We start from the raw sequence: 25854 nt of genomic DNA on the forward strand, positions 1-25854 counted from the left end.
GGGTGGCTTACAGTGAAAACATATAGTTAACAAGATTTTTTTTTATGAAAACAAGAACAGTTTCCTTTTATTCTGCTTTTAAGAACAATAGGTCACACTTTGTCTATCATCTCAATATTTTAAGTTTATTAGTAACAATTCTCAGGCAGAAATAATATTTCCAATCCAAAATACTGCAGCAATTTATGCAAACTAAAATAAAGACATAAGTTAGTGAGATCATCCTACACCTAAACCATGGATTTTTAACAGAACTGAAGTTAAACAGAACATGCTTTCAGATAAATCCAACTCAAGATCAGAAAGTGAACGGACAGCAAAAAAAAAAATAACTGTCTTTCTTCCCCATCTGACTTGCACTTGACAATGCTGAAAGTATGCTTTATTGTTCATTTCAAATCCAATTTGAAATCCACTTTCTAAAATTGCTAGAGTCTTATTTCTATGCTTTATCATCCTGTACTATCCTTCCTTCTGGACAAATAACACAATATATTATTTGCAGAACTATTTATAATTTATGTTTGTTTGAAGATTGCAACTATGTCAATAGGGTAAGTCATATCAGTTCTGTTTGATTTGATGATGGTGTGGCCAGTATCTGCCTTTGATCCTAATGCAGATCGCCTTAGCTGTTAGTATTAGTATAGTTCATTTTTTGAAAAAAAATTGAGACAAATTAAATGCAAAGAACTTTAGGCAAATTCATTAACCAAATTTGATGACCTGCTTTTTAAAGTTGTATGATTACAGAATTTAAACAGACTTCCCAGCTGGAAAAGCTAGGCTATTTTATAGCATCTCTTGGAAAAAAATCTTTACATTACAATTCAGTGACATTATTTTATTCTGAACTATGGTGTTGTGGAAACTCTTGAAAATACCACACATTATCAAGAAATAAAACATATGGATCAAAGAACAAAGCAATATTCTGTTCTCAGTTAAAGTACAAATAGCTAGGCTCACATTCTATCTTCTAGGCCAGGGGTCTCCAACCTTGGCAACTTTAAGACTTGTGGACTTCAACTCCCAGAGTTCCTAAGCCAGCTTTGCTGGCTGAGATATTCTGGGAGTTGAAGTCCACAAGTCTTAAAGTTGCCAAGGTTGGAGACCATTGTTCTAGGCCACTGGCTGGATGTGTCACATGCTGGCCACACCCACGCCAAGTTTAGCGAAGGGGAAAAAGTCCCAATACGTCACGTGATACCATCCTGATGATGTGAGTTTGACACCCTTGCTTTAGACACATAATGCAATGGTCCAAAAATCAATATTGCTGGGAAAGATAAAAGAGGATGGCCAGTATCAGATGGGTGGACATATTTTCAGTAGCAGCAGGTTGGGAAGTGCTGAGCAGATGGATGTAGACAGATCATTCTAGACAAGTCTATCTGTATGGTCACTAAAGTATTGACACTGACTTCATGGCACATAATTTATTTTGCAAGAGAATATTTATATATCATTATAAAATAAAGCTGATGTGCCATTACTGAGAACAAACTTTTTTAAAAAAAATGCTTGGTAATAAATATATATTCCTAAATGTCTATTTGCATATCACACATATTGAAAAAAATTGAGACAAATTAAATGCAAAGAACTTTAGGCAAATTCATTAACCAAATTTGATGACCTGCTTTTTAAAGTTGTATGATTACAGAATTTAAACAGACTTCCCAGCTGGAAAAGCTAGGCTATTTTATAGCATCTCTTGGAAAAAAATCTTTACATTACAATTCAGTGACATTATTTTATTCTGAACTATGGTGTTGTGGAAACTCTTGAAAATACCACATTATCAAGAAATAAACATATGGATCAAAGAACAAAGCAATATTCTGTTCTCAGTTAAAGTACAAATAGCTAGGCTCACATTCTATCTTCTAGGTCAGGTCTCCAACCTTGGCAACTTTAAGACTTGTGGACTTCAACTCCCAGAGTTCCTAAGCCAGCTTTGCTGGCTGAGGTATTCTGGGAGTTGAAGTCCACAAGTCTTAAAGTTGCCAAGGTTGGAGACCACTGTTCTAGGCCACTGGCTGGATGTGTCACATGCTGGCCACACCCACGCCAAGTTTAGCGAAGGGGAAAAAGTCCCAATACGTCACGTGATACCATCCTGATGACGTGAGTTTGACACCCTTGCTTTAGACACATAATGCAATGGTCCAAAAATCAATATTGCTGGGAAAGATAAAAGAGGATGGCCAGTATCAGATGGGTGGACATATTTTCAGTAGCAGCAGGTTGGGAAGTGCTGAGCAGATGGATGTAGACAGATCATTCTAGACAAGTCTATCTGTATGGTCACTAAAGTATTGACACTGACTTCATGGCACATAATTTATTTTGCAAGAGAATATTTATATATCATTATAAAATAAAGCTGATGTGCCATTACTGAGAACAAACTTTTTTAAAAAAAATGCTTGGTAATAAATATATATTCCTAAATGTCTATTTGCATATCACACATATTGAAAAAAAAATTGAGAAAAGAAAATTACTTGCTGCTAATAATTAATCTTCTACACTGTGAAGAAAATAATGAAAAATATATGGGAAAAAATAAACATATGGACAAAGTATCAGGATCCAGAATTAAATGTCATAAATAATGTAATTTATATAGATAAATATTCATTTACCTTAAAGCAATATAAACTGTTTTAACTGATTATACATCATTCTTCACAGTGGATTAATTAAAATAGGCATAGCAATATTTATATGAAAAATAGCTCATTATATGTTAATTGTATTAGGAAAAAGTATCATATAGAAATATAGCATTGGAGTAAAAGGATGGCTATATAGTTTTATTTCAAATTAGATAGAAATTATATACATTTTTACAATATTTAAATTTAAATATTTAAATTTTTAGGTAAACAGAATTATAAAATAATGTTACTCATATTGTAGAAATATAATTTCTTACATGAATTCTGTATAAAATCCAATTAGTATATTTTAAGAAAGTTGCAAATAATAATATAGGACATTTATATTATTTGTTTGCAAAATTTGATAAAAAGGTAAAATGCAGTCTCAAAATTAATAATGTATACTATGATTATTGTATACTTGTACAAACAAATCATTTCAGTGCAATTCTCGAAACTCCCAAATAAGTATTAATAATTTGCTGGAAATGTAAGCAAGTTTCAATCTGATTCAGCGATGGAAATTTTCTGGATGATGTCAGACAGATTTTCTGCATCCAGATCTTCTTTACTATTGTCTGACATTTCCGGTGAGATATAGCAACCAGAATCTCTTGGACAGTCATTTAATTGTAGTTTGTTAGGGCTGAGGTTAGGGTTTAACATCTGTGGCATTGGTTCTGTTTCCTGGTCTTGTTCATCTAAAAAATAAAAAACAACAACCAGTCAGCAGAAATTAAAAACTACTTCAAAAAGACTTGAGAAAAAGCATAAAATAGCATACAAAGTTCTTCCATAGTGAAATGAAAGTTTCTTATTGAATCACAGTTAGAACAGAGAGGGGCTGACATCAGCCATCATCATGTACATCAGGTCTTCTGATAGCAAAATCTCATCTTATTGGCTAGTTTCAAAGGAAAGTTGACTTTGAAAAAGTTTCTTCTCTCACCATAACATGCAAGACAAGATGAGGACTGGCTGGGAGGGGAGGGGCAAGGAGAGGCCAAGCGAGGTGCTTCTCGATGTGAGTGACATCGAGTTGGCCATGCCCACCCAGTCACATACCCACCCAGTCATGCCCACCCAGTCACATGGCCATCCAGCCACACCCATCCAGTCACATGCCCACCAAGCCATGCCCATAGAACCAGTTGTTAAAAAATTTGAATCCACCACTGTCTATAACCATAGATTAGAGCAATAATATGTAACTTCTGTGGCTTGGACTGAACAACTGAACAATTCAGTAAAATATAAGCATAAAGAAACTTTAACCAGAACTTAAATCTGTTAATTATACAGATCAAGCCATCTTAACTATCTTGATCCAAAAGGATTTTTCTAAATATATAATATATAAATATATATATTTAAATATCCTTAATTTATTATTATTTATTTATGAAGCACATTTATTAAACGTAACTTAGTTTGTATTATTTTATAAATATTAATGCAGCCATTACTACATTATTAAATAGTAATTATTTAAATATTAAAATAATTTTGCAGTATGGTTATTTAAAAATAATCTAAATAATTAATTATTGCATTTTTAATTCATGAATGAAAAAATAAAGAGAAGAACCATCTTCTTGTAAGCCTGGAATGGAAAACTTAGACTGATTTGAAGATGGATGTCTCAGATATACCTATGGTATTTTCAAACATTGCAGGGAGAATCTCTGATCAAGAATCCTAGAAAGTGATGCTCACCAATAACATTAAAGTTTACCTTAGCTAAGTGTTTAAAAAGTAGTATAAAACTACTATAGCATGCAATTCAAGTTTGTCCCTAAATATCGTGTTTCCCCAAAAATAAGACCCTGTCTTATATTTTTTTGAACTCTGAAATAAGCGCTTGGACTTATTGCCATGCACTCAAAAGCCTGATGGGGCTTATTATCAGGGGATGTCTTGTTTTGGGAAAAACAAGGTAGTTATTCCAAAGGTATATTTACCACTTTTGAAAGGAATTCCTCTACTAAATAGAGGAAACACCCCCCCAAAAAGAAAGGCTAGGGATAAGCAATACTATTCAGAGCGAAGTATAATGGTATTATCTAGAGTGAGACTATTATTGTTTCCAAAGCTTGTTCTGCATGGTTGTTGTACTGTCTGCTTGTTTCTCAGTATGCTTACTGTTGTTCTTATAAGAAAGCTATCAATGCACGATGTGACAAAGAGTTCTATTTTTTAGCCTGCTTGTCACAGAGCCTGATGGTGAATTGGGCTGAGAGAAGTGACTATCACTGTCACTGGGAATCACTGTCAAGAGGGAGGTAACAACCAGTTGGCCAATATGATCCAATTCTCTGTGAATCAATTGTGCTCTCAGGCTACAGTGTGGACCTTTCTACCGCAAGACTGCATTTCTCAAAGATGTGACACATTAATCTTTTCATATGGCTTCCTAACTGAATGTGTATTTTGATTTAAAGCATTTTACCACAAAAGACAAATGTCAGTTTTAATCTGTAAAATATTAGTTAAAGGTGCAGGATACAGAAATTGGTTTTCTTTTTTAAAAAAAAATTACTACTAATTGTCGCTGAATCAGCATAATATACTATCTTATCAACTTGTAGACGTCATGTAATTTCCCTAAAGTAAAACAGTTTCATAAAAGATAAATGGCTTTTGCTCAGAGTTATATAAGATAGCGCTAGCAGAGCCTATGATATGTATCATTTTGACATGTATATTCTGTACTACTTTAGTCTGTAGGATTAGGATGGGGATATTGAAGCAATATAAAGCTGATACATACATTCTGACAGACCTTTATTATAAATATTCATTATGTGCATTTTTTACCCTTGGTTTACCCTTGAAACTTATTTTTCTCCTTAAATGTGTAATTTCCTGTCTTATACTTATATGTAAGTATAATTGCTGCAGCCTTTCTGGACTCCAATGAAGCTTTAAAAACTCAGGTTCCCTTACAGCTTATTTTATCTAAATAAGTCTGTGATCTTGTTGTGATTGCAGATGTGATATATATGCGGTATACTATAAGGTGATTCACTTGTTTTGGCATTGTTTAGTATGCAAACTTACAATTATGGACGATATAAAAATGATGACAGTATGCATTTCATGAAGCATGCATAAATGTCCTAGATAAACCATTTTTTCCTGAAGAAGGTGAAAGGTTTTTACATAGAATTAGTTAATAAAATTTATTAGTGAAGTGCCATGAATTTCAGTAGGACATATGCAAAGAACATTGTCATGGATATCAGAAGCTCTGCCGTATTGAATCACTAGAATTTGCAAAAATATGCTTCCCTAGTTGGGTTCACTGTTAGACATTTTAAAATAAATTCCAGTTGAAGCCTGGAGACACATTTATGCTAATATATTAATTTAGAACCACATTTTATTTTAATGTATTAGTTTTAAAAGCTTTATGAATATAATATTACTTGCTATCGAAGAAGCTTTATTTTTAATAATACAAATATTTATTTCTCTTAGTTTTTGTCATTTATTTTGGATATAATCAGTATTAAAGTGATTGGTTATATGAATTTATTATCTCTGCAGTGAAATGAATGAAATCCAAGAGTCTAAACTTTTGGACACAGAGAAAATCCATATCATAATTAGACCATGTGTCAATCAAGCATTGCAAATTATTTTTCAAGCAAAACAAACATAAGGCTCCAAATTTTTGAGAACACTGTCCTATCCAGTTTTATAGAAATGATCGTTTATATATTGAGGGAAAGGCTAAGCTTAATTCTGAGTATTTCAGTATTTTTTTTCTAGCTGATAACTAGCTCTCTTATAAAATTATGTTTCTGATTCCTAAGCAGTACACATAATCAATTTTAATTAGAACAATCATTTTTAGCAGGCAGAATTATAAATATTGACCTTGGAAAGTTGATTTCAAATGCAATATTTAGTTACACCAAAGATGTCCAGGATTTCAACCCAATTTTCCACTTGATTTGACTTCAGTGCTGCGATTTTACAAAGGTCATGCAGTATTAGTTATTCTGCTAAATGTTAACCCCAGGAATACATTGGCTTGACTTTCTTTCATTACAATTAATTCAGTAAACAACCTATTATGCATCTTCACATACTTTTCTTTTCTAGTCATCTCCATTACCTTGTTTATTTATTTATAAAATGGCAGGTTCCATTACTAATTTATAAAGTAGAAGAACTACTATTCTATAGCAATCTGGAAGGCCACTTTGCCATTGAAGACTTCATTTTTTAAAATCCGAATACATGTCTCCTGCTATATGTACAATGCCAGCAAAAGAACATAAAACATACATATCTCTGATGCAAGATTTTGCCCAGGGGCTTTAAGGCTACAATCTTCCGATGAAATAATAGACATCAGAATTCCAGGAAGTTTAGAAATAAACACCAACAAGACAAACTGACTTTTCAATCTAGAAGTTCATGGAGAATTATACCAAATTAATGTCCTTCTCTCAAGCAGCAGTCATCACTTTATTTCATGCCCATAAATATTATCCTTGTAAATTGTGCAGCCTAGAAAGTTAAAATTGGTTATTACTTCAAATATTCAGTGTATATTTGGCAGCTCTCATTCCATGTATGGCTGAAATCCACATAAAACCTTAAAGTTTTATTTACAAAACTGTAAGCATTATATGCCCAGAATAATCAAGCTGATAGGGCCTGCAACATGCCACCTCTGCTAGCACGGGTGGGACAAGCAATCCTAGTAGGATGAGATGATCCTTCAAGTTGCCTGGACCTATGCCATCAAGAGCTTTAAAGATGATTACCATTATCTTGAAATGCACTCGGAAGCAGACTGTGAGCCAATGTAGCTTGTGGAGCAAGGGTGTTACACGGGCCCATTCTTCAGGCCCCAAGAATGGCAGCTGTCACTCCATGTATGGCTGAAATCTACATAAAATCTAAATGTTTTAGTTGCAAAAATTTAAGTATTATATGCTCATTTTTGAATAAAAAAAAAGTATTTTAAAAAATTAGAAAAAATGCCCATCTAAACCCTAAGATCATGCAAATATTGTTGCTGTTGCATATGAGCATTACCTTTGACCCAATTCTGTTAATAACAATGGCTATTCCCTTTCTTCTATGATTTTTCTTTACAAACTGGAGAATTTGATGGCTCTCTACTGTTAAGTGACATATTCCAGCCGATTTCAGTTTACTGTTTCTCAAGGAATAAATATTCATCTTGACATTTCTATGCTGATAAAATTAAGGTTGCTTTAGCTCAACACTATAAATGATTATGTACATATTTTATAACATCAAACTTTCCTATTGTCTTTGGGTAATCAGCAACTGAATGTCCTTTCAGTTTTAATTCAGCTATTTTCTAAACACCTGTGTTACACATACTTATCTTCTATACTTCCCTAGCAGCTCATTGGATATCTTCCACTCTAAGTGACTTATCTTCAATAGCACATTGACATTGTCCTGATTATGTATATCTGTATGGTTTTCTTAATAAAAATATTGGAGCAAATGTTCCATTTCCATCAGCAGTGCATCCCATGCCTGTGATGGGCAATCAGGATAACTTTGGGAGTGTACACTCTCAATATGATACTTCATAATATTGTGGAGAAATACATATTCCTTCACCATTTCCAATGAATAATAGGAAGCTATTCTTTCATCCTTAAGATAACTTTAGCAAGCCACAGGATTGTTCAGTTAAAATAAAAAAGAAATTTGTCATTGATGCCAGTGACAAATGGACTTGATCTTTACAGTGATATTTATATATTCTTTACATTATTTAAGTGATTTACACTGCCATTTATATATTTTAAAAATATTTTTGTGATTTCTTTCATTCTTAAAAAATGGTAAACAGATTGTGCAATACATTAAAGCCTTCTGAGGCACATCCACAACTTTCACTATTTATTTTTTTTACAGAAATGTAGCACATACTTTCAGAGTCCTGCAGATTCTCAATAGCTGAAAGTAGCCTCATCCTGTCTTCTGGATCTTTGATGTTGAGTTCAATTAAATGCTTTTCATGTAGATCTTTCAAATCTTCTAATGTCTGATAGCCATTTAGCAAAAGGGTTGATAAATAGTCCTAGAGGGAAAACATTGAAAATTTCAATTGTAATAAAGATTGACATTTACTTTCAGGAAGTGCAAGATGGCCCAAAGGGCAGATAAAAGTGAGGGAGACAGGGGTGGGGGGTGGGAGGGAGTTGAAACACATGCTGCAGTTGTAAATGTAGATGGGCTGTTGCCAAGTACATGAATTTTGGTAATGTTACCACAGGGGTACGGCAATGGCCATAAGTTTGAAGACTGGTCATAACTACCATTAGTTCAATGCCTCATAATTTCAATCACTGAAGGTAACTAGAAGAGTACAGCCTAATTTGAATACAATAACATGATCATCCTTGAAATAAGATTTATTGAAGTTGTGACATATCGGTCAAAATATATCAAAACCCATCAGTACTGTCCCTTGTATAAATAGCACAAATATGACTAAGGCTAGTAACTTACTCTATACCTTCTGTATGTTATTAAAAAGTTATGTGAAAGCTTTAATTGATTGTAAAAGTAAATATCTATAGAGACATTTATTGTTGACTACACCACATGAAAAATTAGACTTAGAATGTAAGAGAATATATGGTAATGAACATGAATTATCAAATGGAATGACAGGAAAGAAAATAAAAATGTAGACTGATTGTAAAAATAAGATTAAAAAATGGATATACTCTAATGAAGATGTTTTTTTAGAGTGGAAATAATTAAGACATGCAAGAAATTGAAGGTATGGGTATAGTTACGAATGACAGAATTAAAATATATATCAAGATGTAGAAATTCATATTATCTAGATTATGTGGGTATATATGACAGCAGAAATCCAGAGATTGGTGATAGTTGCATACACAGACAGAAAGACAGACAATTAACAACAGATCCCACTCCCTCCCACCCTCTCACCCTATTAATATATAAGATAAGCTTTATTGTCATCTTTTTCTATGGGCGCTCTGGCACACATTAAAGATGAAATTCTGTTGCCTGTTCTCCAATGTGTACACATACATATGTATATATACATATGCATATACCTACACCCTAACATATACATATAAATATTAATCACAATATATATACTAATGCCCACAAATACTATGGGAGGAGGGGAGCTATGTTATTATTCGATCAACCAACCACCTCCACTCTGATGCTTAGGCCTCAAGCTAACTGGCAGAGCCAGGTCTTTAGGCCCTTATGAAAGGTCAGAAGGGTTAGTATCAACCTCACACTGGGGGCAAGATGTTCCAGAGGGCAAGAGCAATGGCAGAAAAGTCATTTCTCCTGGACACCACTAGCCAGAATAATTAGGCTGACAGATCCCACAACATGCCTTTTCTGCCACCAAGAGTGAAATTGGCCAATCCCAGTGGGATGAGATGTCCCTCAAGTATCCATGCTATGAAAGACTTTAAAAATGATTACCAACACCTTGAATTGCATCTGGAAACAGACTGGTAATTAACACAGCTTAAAGAGCAATAGTATTACATGGGCAATTCTTTGACCTCTAGAACTGTCTGTGCCACCATACTCTGCCCCAGCTATAGCTTCTGAATGCTGGTCAAGGGTAGCCCCATGTAGAGCGCATTACAATAAGCCAACCGTGAGATGACTAGGGCCTGAATAACTGAGCACAGGGATTCATGATGCAGAAAAGGCTGAAACTGGTGCACAACCTGAAGTTTTGCAAAAGCTCTCCTAGCCACAGTTGCCACCTGCTGTTTAGGCCAGAGTTGTGAATCCAGGAGAACCCCCAAGTTGCAGACTGGATCTATCTGGAGTAGTGCTACCCATCCAGAGTCAAAGATAACAAAGCCCCTGATATTGGGACCCCATGCACCCAAAGCCATTTGGTTTTGCCAGTGTTCAGTCTAAGCCTGTTGTCCTCTATCCAGGCCTCCACAGTTTCCAGGCACCATAACAGGGCAGCAACAGTGTCACTTGGGTCACCAGTAGTAGACATTGAGTATCAAGTTAGGTATCACTGGCATATTGCAGATACTTAAACCCATGGTGACGGATGATCCCACCCGGATTTCATGTATTTAAGTTTAAAATTAACTATGTCTGCATATGGAAAATGAATGACTGAAACACATGATTGATTTGATTATGATAAAAGATTGAGAATCGGTGAAGAATGCAAAGATGATTAGCAGATATAAATAAGGGATAAATCCTTATTTAGTAGAATCAAGAATTTTGGGGAAAATTAGCATGTAGAAACCAGAGCAATGCTACCTTGTTATTCACATAACAATCAAACTGAATAAAATCCACAATTCCAATTTAATTTGAAACAAAGTAATCCCCAAAGGGGAAAATTCTATATTAGTCTAAAGCAACCCATGGACATAAGCAGCAATTTAGAGCTGGAAAACAAAACTAAAAGTGAAGAATAGCTCAAGTGCACACATTTCCAGTTTTAGCTAACCTGGAGATGGATTTGCTCCAAGAATTCCTGAAGAGAATTAGGCTTGGCCCTTTTACTTTTCTTGCGAGATTTTATCTTTCTGGGTGCAGATTCCTCTTCTGTAATCAGATCCACGTAAATAAATTTGAAGTTTCCAACCTTGTTGTTTAGCAGTCCAGTCCACATGCCCATTGGGGTTTTACAGATGATGTCAATTATATCTCCTTTCTATAAGAAGACCAAGAGGAAAATAGAATAGAAAACAAAGTATAAAGTAATGAAATAACAGATGATTGTTGAGTAATATGGCTGAGCTTTTTCTATTGAAAAAAGTATATTATTTTAAAGGAAAGTGAACATGCAACTCCATACTTAATGTATATTTTCTATTTTTAAGTAGATCTGCCAACAAATTAACCAAGCCAACAGGGAGATGGGCAGTTAAGAAATAGGATAGATAGATGATAGATAGATAGATAGATAGATAGATAGATAGATAGATAGATAGATAGATAGATAGATAGATGGTAGATGATAGATGATAGATAGATAGATAGATAGATAGATAGATAGATAGATAGATAGATAGATAGATAGATAGATAGATGATAGAGATAGATAGATGGATTTGTTTCATGTTAAAATGTATCCTGAAAGTTCAACATACCGTATTTTTTGGAGTATAAGATGCACCTTTTCCCCCCCAAAAAAGAGGGTGAAAATTTGGGTGCGTCTTATACTCCGAATGTAGCCCGACCCAGCTTCTCAAATGGAGGTTTCAGAGGCTGAAAGAAGCTTCAGAAAAGAAGCCCCCAAACAGAGCTTCAGAAAAGAAGCCCCCAAATACAGCTTCAGAAAAGAAGCTCCCAAACAGAGCTTCAGAGGCTTTTTTCCTGAAGTTCTGTTTTGGAGGCTTTTAGAGGCAGAAAAAAAGTTTTTTTCTGAAACAGAGTTTCAGAAGCAGAAAAAAAAAGCCAAAAAAAAAAAAAAAAAAGCAAGGCACAGAGCTCACAACCAAGGAACTGTTGCTAAAATTCACTTCTGGGAAGAACTGAATGGGGGTATTTGGGAGGCCAATCCACCTGCCAATCAGCTTTTTTCTTATTTTCCTCCCCCAAAACTAAGGTGCGTCTTATACTCTGAAAAATACAGTAATTAAAGCACAAGAGAATGAATGACTACAAAATTCATAATTAAACATAAATTAATAAATTAACTGAAAAGAACCTAGACCCTGCATTTTAAAAGCAGCAAGAAGCTTAACTTCTTCAGGATGCTATAATTTTCATGCAGGTTTGCAGCTAAAAAACAACAACAAGCAAACAACGCTCTATTATAAGCTTTGCATTTTCCATAGCCAACATAATACAATCCACAACTCACAATAGTGCACACATTTGAATTAACTGCCTGCAAAATAAAGTGCATGATATACAGCCTACTAACACACATCAACTTTAACTTTCCCAGTGGAAAAGAATTGAACAACAATCCAATCAGTAACTTACCACACAGACAGGCATTCAAGTATGAATACCAACCTTCTCCCACCACCTTTGATATCAACATTTCACTCCTACATCATCCGATTCAGATTAATCCAATAGTAATTATAATGCTGTTATGAGAGTTAGATTAGTTTGGGAAAAAGTCACAAAAACAGTAGTCCAATTGCAGTCTTTGAAATAGCTGAAACACTGGAAAAACTCAGATTTATAAAATTTTGGATCAATTTAGAAGCAAAACTTTAGAAATACACATTTAGAAACATCTGAGTGGCTGCTTCAAGGTCAAAATAATTTGTACAACCCTAGATAGGTGAGAAAAGAGATTGGTGGGAGATTAAACAGAAAAAGAGAATTGCTATCTCCATGTACAATTAAAAATGGTTTTGATTACAGTCCAAAATAGTTGAATTAGCACATTATATTGGTTTTGACTTGATCTAAGACATGAATTTATCCCATACTTGAAAACACTTGCATTAAATTATTACACTTTTGGAGTGCCTGTGAATTTTCCCTTCAGCCAGTTTCATATCACTGATAAGTTTGGGGGCGGGGGGCGGGGAAGGTAATTTAGGCAGAAGTCTCTTTTCTCCAGGTTAAAATTATTACTTTGTTATTCCTACTGAGGAGTGAAAGTCTTAATCACACTTTCCTTTGCTGGTGACACAAATACAAGCATCATCTTGTTTTTGTTAATACTGCATGGAAAAGTGAAACACCCCCTACTGTTTTCACAGCTGTAGGTGAATATATATATTCATATATACATATATATATATATGAAGAAGAAAATGAAAAACAATAGTACAGGAACGGTAGGCACATTTGTGCTCTTATGCACGCCCCTTATGGTCCTCTTAGGAATGGGGTGAGGTCAATAGTAGAAAGTTTTCGGTTAAAGCTTTTGGGATTATGGGAAGAGACCACAGAGTCAGGTAAAGTGTTCCAAGCACTGATGATTCTGTTACAGAAGTCATATTTTCTGCAATCTAGATTAAAGCGGTTAACATTAAGTTTAAATCTATTGGTTGCTCTTGTATTATTGCAATTAAAGCTGAAGTAGTCTTTAACAGGAAGGACATTACAATAGATGATTCTATGAGTTAAACTTAGGTCTTGTCGAAGGCGACGGAGTTCCAAGTTTTCTAAGCCTAGGATTTCAAGTCTGGTGGGATAAGGTATTTTGTTGTTTTCAGAGGAATGGAGAACTCTTCTTGTAAAATATTTCTGGACACGTTCAATTGTATTGATGTGGTGAGGGTTCCAAACAGGTGAGCTGTATTCTAGAATTGGTGTAGCAAATGTTTTATATGCTCTGGTTAGTAGTGTAGTGTTTTTGGAAAAGAAGCTACGCAAGATTAGGTTTACAACTCTTAGAGCCTTTTTTGCTATGTAGTTGCAGTGGGCTTTGGCACTTAGATCATTTGATATGAAAACTACAACAGAATTAGTAAATAGATCTATATAAGCTTAAAGCACAAAGTCATTAATATATGTATAGAATGAAGAAATCTTGCCTTGATTTTTAGAGAGTCTGAATCATAAGGACTGGGAGTGAAGTCTGTGTGTACTCTAGCTCTGCCACAGAATGGTCCAACATAACTGATTTCTTCATCAAACCTTAGACTGTCTCTGTTGCTTGTTCCATCTGAACAACAAGTTACACCACCTGGAAGCAATAAAAATGATTACTTTTTGTGTAATGCCTAAAATGGGTACCATGTGAAATCAAACTATTCCAAAGAAAACTTTAAAGATATATATATATATCTTTTGTCAAACGAGTCCCTAACACGAGGAATGACACCAGACCCACACTCACAAGGTCCACACAGGATGTCACCACCGCACATCCACCCAGAAAGCAGACCCAAACCCACACTGATCATGAAGCACGACCAAGGACCAGAAGCCAGACCGCAGCTGCAACATTAGCCATTTCAAACCCCTCCAATCCATTCATGCAGCAGACCCACTATGAAGATGTAGCACGACCACAAAGCCAAACAACAGCTATGCAGCTCACCAGCTCAAATCCCCCTGCAGCACAGACCAGACTGAGCACAACCAAGCCCCCACCAACACAGGACACACCCCCAGCCAATCAGAGCACAGAAAACCCCCCATCCAATCAGAGCACAGCCAAGCTCCCACCCAATCAGTTCAAACCCCCACTAGCAGTTAAAAGGAAGAAACAGCTGCGATCACACATTGCTCCCAGAAGCACGAAGCTGAAGCCTGAAGATGTGAATGAGACTTCGTCGAAGCGTCCAAGACACTTCCAATTTTACACGGGAGAAAACCCGAACAACCAAAGACCTATATATATATATATATATATATACATACACACACACACACACACACACACACACACACACACACATATGTAACACATACATATATATATATGTATGTATATACACACACACACTCACATCTCTACTACAGATATAGTCAGCCTATTTGGGGGTAAGCTGAGGGAGCTGCCTACTGTAGAGACAGCCTGTAAATTCTATTCCTGCCTCTATATGCCAAGTGTTTACTATGATATCACCAGTGTTAATATTCATCTGCCAAGCCAATAAGCTTTTTTTTACAATTAATAGGAGTTCCTGTGTTTTTTTTCCAACTCAGATAATATGAATGCTTCAAGAAAGTGAGTATAATTTACTAAAATTAGCATTGGAATAGTTCTATTGAATTTATGAGACTTAATACTACTTAAGTTTAGCTAGATCATTTCCCATAATTTATTCACACATATTTCAGACTAATTATTTCTGAGGCTATGTTAATAGATGAGCAATGTGGCCCTCAAAGTCCACAAATCAAAAACACAAATGTCATTAAAATGATCGAAGTCTGAATTGGCAAAAAGTGATCTGAGGATTAGAGTGTAGATCTTGCTCAAAGCTAAAAACTAATGATGTATATTTAAAATATATTATTTAAGCAATCAACCATTGAATATTTCTTCTAAATTCAGGCATATGGGAATGAATTTTTACTATACATGTTACTGAATACACTTTTAAATACAAGGACTGGGATGTACTGCAGAATGAAAGTTTTAATTTCAAAGGTTCTATTTTTGGTCAGAGCTGGAGTCTTGCTTCAGCACATTTAACCAAACACTGCAGTATTCCACTCAAATGCTCTTTTGATATCAGTAATACTGTGAATATATTTTCTCCAAAGCAGCATACATAACAAGCAAATAATTATACCTGATATGTTTGCTGAAATATATCTGGGAGAAGTCTAAATAGACTTGCTAGATCATGATGTTTCTGAAAACTTTACAAGAAAATGAAGTTGGGCAACAGGAATTAAATTCAGAAGTAGGGCAATGATAAAATAAACCAATGCTTTCTTTTGTGACAACAGGATTTTAAAAGAAACTAGATCACCTATTGGGTCATTCTACTTTCCATATATAATACAGGCCGGAACTGTTTCCCCTCGTCTCACAACACTCAGGAGAAACTTGTTGAAGCCGCCTCCTTGGTTGACATGCTGAACTGCCTACCACTTTTCTTGGGGTAGGGGGAACAAAAAGTCCAATAGACCATCCTTAATCCCCATCCTGGCATATCTCCAAAGGTCTCCTCCCTTCAGAGAGATTCATCCTTTGACTGCTGATGCCACTCAGCCAATCCTAACTTGCCAGCGGACATCTGAGATGCTCCCTTGTCCTTCCCTTGCTGCTCACTGCTGTTACGAAATTTGAAGTTTTGGCCTTAGTTCCAAAACAATCAGTCACCATTTGCCCATTGGGCCTTGCTACCAGCCAATTGGGTAAGGGGTCAGAGGGAGATAAGAAAGAGAGTGGGAATATGTTCCTCCTAACTTCTCTTATGCCATGCAATCTACAGATTTCTGAGAAGTGTAGTATAGCACTAAAGTGGTTACAACTTTGCCAAACTTTAATAGGAATAGAGTAATGTGTTCTTCATTTTGGATGCAATCTGTAAATTAGCCAATGTCAGGTACCTTGGTTCAACAATTGTTATCCTATGATGCACGATTTTGCACAATTGAAGGTTATCAATAGACAAATAGGCATGAGAGTTTTAATAGTAGATGGATATTAAATGCATCTGGTTACAGTGAACCTTGTTCTGAATTAAAATCAAATAGGGAAATTAAATTCATCTAAGAAACATATTGGACAAATGCCTCCATGTACTAGCATTACATATATACAGCTATAAGATAGCTCATAGTGTTTAATAATGAGATGAAATACAAATGTTTACACAAACTTTAATTTGGTTTAATTCTTCAGTACCCCATTTCATAGTATTAATACAATTCAGGGAGTCCCTCTTTTCATTTGTAACCTTCAATTATTTTTTAGAACTTTTTTACTCTTGTCTTTTTTTTAATTGCAGATGATCTACTAAGGAGAGAAATATGTTTAGAAGCCCTAGAAATTTAACTTTTTGGAGGTATCCACATGGTTGATTTCAAGATATGTTTAGTAATGTGATGAGCTCACTAGAGATGCAAAAAGAGAGATGTAAAAACACTCCATGCATTAACCATGGTTGATTTTGGTTTAATTGTTTGGCCTAGGCACACATAGAAGGACACTTAATCTAGGCACAACAATAGCAAATATCAACAAGAGTATTGGCAGGAGGAGGCATGGTGGTAGCAGCTGGATATTTATAAAATCGGGAAATGGACAGACTGATTGTATATGTTGCAGCCCGCCAGCAACCAGTGGATCTGGCAGACAGTGAGGAGGTTGGGGAGGAACATGGGCCAGTCCTGGAGTCTGGGGAAGGCGCTGATTAGGGCTCTGCATCGGAGGCAGAGAGGGGGCCAGAGCCGTATGCCAGTTATCAGCTGCCTTTGGAGTCAGACATCAGTGAGCCACATGAACAGCTGGAGCTTGTTCCCAATGTGTGCATGCACAGAGTTGCCAGACGAAGGGAACAGCTAAAGAACAAAGGTCAACTTGGGAGTAAGGCCACAGGTGGATGATGAATGACCCCTCCCAGAGGGAATAAAAGAGGAATGAAAAGGGAGTGGAGTTTGCAGGAGACAATTAGTTCATTACTGCATTCTTGCGAAGTATTGCAGGGGTCTGAAAGATATCGGCCTGGCCACTCTCCAAGCCTGATAATGGTCGGTAATTGTGAACTATCTTGAAAGATTGGGAGAGGAAAGACTTTGCTGGAGAGAAATTCCCTGTAAATTAAATAAAAGGGGTTTATCATGACGAGGACTCAGCTTCATGCTGCTGAGGAAGCCTAGGTCAGAACAGTATAGGCTACATTTGAAGGCCAGGACACCAACAGCAATGATGGCTAAAAGACAGAAAAAGAAAGGAGCTGGGAAGATTGGAGAGGTGGGTGGGACAGATCGGTATGTTATGCTTAAAAACTATGGTATCAGCAGTAGTCTAGAGTGAGATAGGGAAAAGCTATTGCTGGCACAGAAGAAGAGAGGGAGGAACAAGGTGAATCAGCTTTGCTCAACTTATCCCACATTTTGTTTTATCCACAACTCAAAAGAAACTGAATGATCTGGATTTCAGGTCTGCCAAACTGTAGATCAACCTTTATAATACAACAGAATTCCAAAATATAAAGGGTGTATTTTTTTCCCCATTTGAAATAAAATTTCATGCAAACCCTTAGAGCTCCCTGTTAAAATTATTAGAAAGATAAACATATGCAAAATATTATCCTGTATTTGAGCATTTCAGCTAGCAGAAACCATGTTTATTTGAAAATAGGATTATGTCAGTGAACAATTCTGCTTTAGAATAAAGAATTATTTAGGTTTCTTTTTAAAAAACAAAAACAAAAAGGCAACTGTATGAAACAGAATAACAACATAAAAGGCAGAGGTGAAACCCAGCAGGTTTTGACTGGTTCTGGAGAGCTGGTAGTGGAAATTTTGAGTAGTTCGGAGAACTGTAGCAAAAATTTTGAGTAGTTCAGAGAACCGGCAAATACCACCCCTGGCTGGTCCCAGAGTGGGAAGGGAATCAGGATTTTGCAGTATCCTTCCGCTGCCACACTCACTATGCCACACCACGCCCACCAAGCCACGCCCACAGAACCGGTAATAAAAATTTTTGGATTTCACCACTGGATAAAAGAATATATATATATATATATACTGTATGTATATATGTGTGTGTGTGTGTGTGTGTGTGTATGAATTCCTCAGTAAAATACATCTTAGTAAAATATCTACCAGTTTTTGCTATTTGACCATTCAGTTCCACCAAAACATAGCTCTTCCATAATTTTTATGTGTATTGACAATCAGATAGAACAGGTCCTAACATGTACTTTTTATTCATATAATGAAATAAAAAGAATTTTAGATACCATGCTCATGACTAGACCCTACCCCCAGAGTAGTAGAGCTCACTTCCAATAAAATTTATAAGGATTGGGCTATTTAATTGAATTTATGTTTCCACCCACATAATATTTTGTGGTCATGCAACTAGGAAGAATCAGCAAGGTATTCTGTTCTTCAAATGCTTCACTTTGTTTTCTCCAAATGTGCCTTATTGTATTGTGGCCAACAGTTTGTGTTTCATCAGTCAAAAACACTTTGTTCCCAAACATTTCAAACTAATTCAGACATGCTTTAGACAATGATTTTTGTAATGCAATTGAGTAAAGTTTATATTCTGACAACTTTTACAGACCGAATATTGCTGTATAAGCAATATTGTATTGCGGATGATCGGACAACAACTCCAGTGTCAGCTAAAATGTTGAGGAGCTCATTTGCAGATCTGTGGGTTCTAAATTGCCGATTTAGCCATTTTTGCACAGATTTTTTTTTGTTGGTCTTCTGAATCTTGCCAAGTTTCATATAACTTCAATTTCTTAAAAGTGTTTCTCATTGTTGAAATAGCTACCTGGAAACCTTTTACAAGTAATCCTCAACTTACAGCATAGCTATTTATTTAGCAACTGTTTGAAGTTTCAACAAGACTGAAAAGTGACTTATGGCCAATCATTGCATTTATGATAGTTGCAGCATCCCCATAGTTACATGATCAAGAATTGGGCTCTTGGCAACCGGCATTCATTTATGATGGTTGCAGCATCATGGGATCATATGATTACCACCCTTCCTAGTGAGCTTTCGAGGAGCAAATTCAATGGTGGGCACTGGATTCACTTAATGAATCCATGATTCATTTAACAGCTGTAATGATTCGCTTAATAATCATAGACAATATGGTTGTAAAATTGGGTGTGACTTAATAATTGCCTTGCTTAGCAATGGAAATTCTGGTCAAAATTCTGGTGGTAAGTTGAGGAGTACTGTACTTAATGTGTTTTATAGCCTATATATATATTTATTTATTTATTATTTAAATTTGTATACCGCCCTTCTCCCGAAGGACTCAGGGCGGTTCACAGCCAAGTAAAAATACACAATACACTATAAATACAATTAAAATACAATTAAAAAACTTATTTAAATTGGCCACAATTAAAATTTGGAGATAAAACCCATTAAAAAACCCATAACTTAAAAAAACTAACCCAGTTTTATATGCTTTGTAAGAAGACGGTGCTTCATTTTTAATTGTTCAGACACAACTAAGAGATTATGCATTTTCTCACCTTTGGAACTGTCTTCCCCTGGCTAATTGTAGATCTAATAAATCAATCACCTTTTATGATATTATTAATACTTTATACTGTTGTAAAAAAAATAGTAGTGAATCAATTTGAAGAATTTCCAAAGAACTACATTTGCCATATTTATTTTTTATTGTGAATCTGTAAAATGCATACAAAAATAGCAAGTATGCATTGATATTTTATTATTAATATGCAGAGAGTATACAAACTTTTTTTAATTTATAGATTCACTAAACAAACATAGATTGCCTGAAGGACATAACTTTTGCATGGAAAAGACTGGAATATTTACTTCTAGAATTCTCTACCAGGCTGATCATCTACAATTTCTGGACTAAAAAAGGATTGTTTTATTTTCAGGCAAGTTATTTGAATAAGGTTAACATTTTCAGTCAGTTACATATGCAAATATACTTTCTATATAATTATTTTGTACTTACTTGAAGAACTTTGGCCGCTATTAAGACTATAGAGGCTGTCCAAGGAGTCACTTGTCTTTATAGAAGCTGTGATTGTATCTCCTCCAGGGTCACTGTCCCTATTTGAAGTGGAAAAACTTTTCCCCCCTTCATTCTTGAGAACCAGAGAGAGAGAGAGAGAGAGAATATTTCTTTTAGAGGTTGCTCTGCATTATACAATATCCACTTTTTAACTTAAGGCATTTTTATTAATTAATTGTTTTCAGACAAGGAAGCAGTATAATATCAAGACTTTACATGGTCATTACTTACCATTTGATAAATAATTGTGTAACAATAGCATCACAAGAACTTTGTATAATGTCAATTACTATTACTAACAGCTCTATTACTAACTCCTAAATAAAGCTGACCTATTTTCCTCCCTTAAATCTTAAAACAAATTGGTTTCTATGCATGAAAGTCTTAGTATACTTAAGATTTTCTATTGGAAATCATTGAATAGTCTTACTTTATTTTTATTTGCCTAAGCAGGGGCTTTGCCTAGAACTCCCAAGTCCCTTCCAACTCTGTTTATTCTATTCTATTCTATTCTATTCTATTCTATTCTATTCTATTCTATTCTATTCTATTCTATTCTATTCTATTCCTACAATAGGCTGCATGAAGGACTTGTGAACGTGCATTTTACTCACAGAGGGAACTTGGATATATTATTTTCTGTCCTTTGAATAAAAATCACTAGCATTGTTTTCTTTCTCAGGACATCATTGTGGCATTTCCAGAAGCAATTTCTTTCTTCAGTCCTTCACTATGCATTTTTAGAACTGGTTTATATTTATATATTTTGCATTACATATCTTTGCTTTAATGAATATTCAGTCTATTCTGTCTACCTTCTGCTAGACTCATTTTTAAAAATTCCTCTTGGCTACCTTTAATACTTTCAACAAATCCTGCCTTTCATTTTACAGACTTTCTCTGAACTGTTTCCACAATATTATTTATTTAATTTTGTTGAACACATTTTGTTGAACAACACTTGAACAACATTTCATTGAACATATTTTAAATTTTGTATACTGCACGAGTCAAAAAGAGGGCTGTGATAATATTTACAGACCTCTCACATCCTGGACATAACTGTTTCAACTCCTACCCTCAAAAGGATGCTATAGAGCACTGCCCACCAGAACAACTAGACACAAGAACAGTTTTTTCCCAAACTCCATCACTCTGCTAAACAAATAATTCCCTCAACACTGTCAAACTAGTTACTAAGTCTGCATTACTATTAATCTTCTCATCATTCCTATCACCCAGTCACTGTATGATTGAAACCCTGATGCTGGTATCCTTACAATTTATATTGACTGATTCCTAATATGATTTGATTGCTTATTTGTACCCTATGACTATCATTAGGTGTTGTATTTTATGATTCTTGATGAATGTATCTTTTCTTTTATGTACACTGAGACCGTATGCACCGAGACAAATTCCTTGTGTGTTCAATCACATTTGGCCAATAAAGAATTGAATTGAATTGAATTCTATTCTATTCTATTCTATTCTATTGTCATAGCTGTTGTAGCTGGCTAAATGCTCATTTTACAGAAAGGTAAAATTATAAATTATATATAATTTCCCATGAACTTGCATTAAAAAAATGGAGCCTGAGTCTCAAGGTGCAAAATAGTAAATAAAAAAAAATTACCATTTCCTCTGAAAGCGCCCTAATGTACTTTTTACCCATCTTTTTCTTCATAGTCATGGAAATGGCTCGCATCTTTTTTCCAATGCTTCCTCCATTGTTGGGTTTGTTTTGTCTCACTTCTGTGCCATCACATGTGGCACATACTTCATCTAGCTATTTAAAAAGAGGACAAGAAAGAAAAGCTTTTAATAATTTATATACACACACACACGTACTATATATATATAGAACTGGTTGTATAGAGTGAATTGAAGCAGATCACTCACATGTGTCAGAAGAATTCACATGACTAGCTATTGTTTTCCAGTGCAAATTGTAAGCTCTGTTCAGATAATATATTTGCTTGAGGGTACTGGGAACCATACTTTCTCTCTCTAAATTATGCTGTGACACAACCAGCTGCAGTTGTCTGCAATTGGAATTGTATATACACACAGGTTTCCACATGAACCAGAATCCTATAATCTCAAGCTTTCCTTTGCAGTTAGTTACATTGTATTTGTGAATGACGTGTTTATTCAGTGATGTCATAATGAAAATCATTTGCTGGATTCTACATGGCAACATATCACCTGAAATAGAGCTCCACTTCTTTCATAGCAAAAGTTCCATCAGTAAGAATCTACAAATTCAATCACAACTTTTCTACTAAAAAATAAATGTTTTGCTTCAATAAGAGAAGAATGTAAAAGAGATTGCCAAAAGGAATACAAAAATCTTCATAATGCCAGAGTAACCCCAGAGCCTGCAAGAGGAATATAATGTATGGCATTTGGTACAAGAGATTTGTTATCACACCAACCCTTCTTTTCACTTCTTTAGGGGACTTTGAACATTTTAAAAGCAGAAAATCTTGACTTCTCCCACTGGAAGTGGAATAAAATTTGGCAGAGTAGCAAAATGAACCAAGATTTTTTGGTTTTGTTAAAATTCTTAGGTCATGTATGATTGTAGCATTTCAAGATCTGCAAAACAGCAAGCACTAGTATAATCCATTAATAATACTACAGGACCTTTGATCTTCATGCACTCTGGTTTAACAATTTGCATTTTGATTATGGATAAGATGGAGGGGGGTTTATTATTTTCTACAACAAAAGACTGGGAGAAAAATATTTTATTTTCCTCTTTTTAGAAGTCATAAACTTTAATCAAATGGAGCTAAGTTGATTATTTTACAAAATATGTCTTCCATTATACGTTGAAAAGGCAAAGGGATTTGATGTAAATGAACTAGACTGCACAATATACAAACCTCAGATGAATCATTTGGTTTTGATGTTGAGTGATGTCTGCGATGGTCAAATTTTCCAAAGCTGCTGGACCTCTATAAAAAGGAAATCAATGCTTATAGATTCTGGATGCTGTTGTTATCTTTAAAACTGATTCATTATAATCTGGAGAAATTATTTCTCATATATTCAGGGATTACTAGCAAAAAATATTTTAGATAAAGCAACCAGACTTTTGCAGGAACAGAAATTATCACTTGCGAATACTCTAATTTTGGGTGCAAATTGCTGAATTGAAGGTAATTTCAATCATATTCACCAAATAAATAGCATATTGTATTGTGGGGCTATATTAACCATATGATTTATGCAATTAATAACAACAATATTGTTGTGCACCATCCAGCTTCACTTTTGGCAAAATGGGTGGCTATACAAGTTTCATAAGTAAACAAATCACACATTCACCTTATTACCAAACATCGTTACAATTTTAGATTAATAAACATAATCAAAATAATAAAAAAATTATATATTTATTCCTTATTTAATGAAAATCACAGCATACTTTAATGAATTTATCAATCATTTCTTTGTTATATTTTATATCTTCCATGTTGATGTCAATTCGACATGACCTGAGTTTAACTCATAGAATCATCTATTACAATGTCCTTCCTGTTGAAGACTACTTCAGCTTCAATTGCAACAATACACAAGCACACAATAGATTTAAGCTTAATGTTAACCGCTCCAATCTTGATTGCAGAAAATATGACTTCAGTAACAGAGTTGTTAATACTTGGAATACACTACCTGACTCTGTGGTCTCTTCCCAAAATCCCCAAAGCTTTAACCAAAAACTGTCTACTATTGACCTCACCCCATTCCTAAGAGGTCTGTAAGAGGCGTGCATAAGAGCACAAGCGTGCCTACCGTTCCTTTCCTATTGTTTCCTTTCATTATATCCAATTAATATTGTCATTACATACTTATACTCATATATATGCTTATATATTGTATAGTTATTTCATGCTTATGCTTATATATACTGTTGTGACAAAATAATTAAATAAATTGATGCGGAAAGTGTTTTATGCCAGGGGCTTAGCAAGATTGTAGGCATTTCAGCCTTGATGTAACAGTAGTACTGATCTGAAGAATAGCATACAACTGATGCTTACTGTGCATTTTACAAAGTAGCATCCTTGCAGTAATTTTACTTTAAAAGGTGTTTCAGCCTAGTCATATATCACAAATTTACTATATTTGTTAAGTCCAATTTCTTTTACATTCTTTAAAACTAAAAGAGTTGGCAGTAATAAGCAGCATAAAATTATAATTTCAAAATTATACAGAGACCATGTTTGCTAGTTCCAGCTTTAGTGTGAATCTTTATTTTAGTTCATAGACCATATTAATCTAATTTTCAGAAGCCTAAAAATAATATTGCAAATAGGGATGTGTTTCCTTTATGAGCTTTGCATATCTAGCCAAAGTAGGAGCACATTTCTTTAAAACAAACTTACTGTAAATTTGCCACACTATTATTTATCATAAGTACAAACACACAAACATACCCAATACACACAAATAAGTTGTCAGGAGAGCATTATTTTAATTCAAGAATTACAAAAGCAGATTGCCTAAAGTCACTTAATTCTTTCATGGGTTAATATCAAATGATACAGATTTCTCACTAAATAGCTTGGACTTCACCTTTGCAATTGCAGTCCCAAACATCAAGAACACTGAATATAATTACAAATTGTATGTCTGACATGCAATATAAAACAATGTAGTCTTTGTCTATTTGTAGACAAAGCTTCATATTAAGCCTGAGTGTGAAGTAAATTCAGTTAGATTTCAGGTCAAGGACACATATTTACTATTCAGGATTTTTTTCTTAATTACACTTACTTGACTGGTGTACTGAAAGCCAAGCTAACCATGAATCTGATGAGGTAGCAACCAGCAGTTCCTAGGCTGGAGAGAATTTTACAGAAATACGCCCCAGTGTTTCAGCTCAATGCCACCAAGTGAACAACCCTATGTCTGTTAACTCAGAAAATTAGAAGAAAAATGCATAGAATGTAAAGTTTGGAGCATAAACCTATTTGAAAGCTTTAACTTCTTTGCATTACAGAAAGCAAACCATTTCTCTCTGTATGGTTTTATTCTTGCCTG

The 25854-nt window shown here is 34.8% G+C and overlaps 1 protein-coding gene across 1 annotated transcript in view; it reads right to left on the bottom strand.

Annotated features, from left to right (window-relative positions):
* Positions 1–2916: 2916 nt before the first annotated feature.
* SAMSN1 (SAM domain, SH3 domain and nuclear localization signals 1) overlaps positions 2917–25854 on the bottom strand; it is a 42041-nt gene continuing 19103 nt past the window's right edge. The window contains exons 2-8 of the mRNA XM_058186623.1: positions 23691–23762; positions 22436–22588; positions 20740–20872; positions 14177–14328; positions 11173–11379; positions 8604–8754; positions 2917–3370 (exon numbers count right to left, since the gene is read on the bottom strand). Coding sequence (XP_058042606.1) covers positions 3171–3370; positions 8604–8754; positions 11173–11379; positions 14177–14328; positions 20740–20872; positions 22436–22588; positions 23691–23762 — 1068 coding nt within the window. The 3' untranslated portion in view covers positions 2917–3170. The remainder of the gene's footprint in view (positions 3371–8603; positions 8755–11172; positions 11380–14176; positions 14329–20739; positions 20873–22435; positions 22589–23690; positions 23763–25854) is intronic.

This window comes from Ahaetulla prasina, chromosome 5 (assembly GCF_028640845.1).
Source record: "Ahaetulla prasina isolate Xishuangbanna chromosome 5, ASM2864084v1, whole genome shotgun sequence".
In the NCBI taxonomy this organism is placed as follows: domain Eukaryota; kingdom Metazoa; phylum Chordata; class Lepidosauria; order Squamata; family Colubridae; genus Ahaetulla; species Ahaetulla prasina.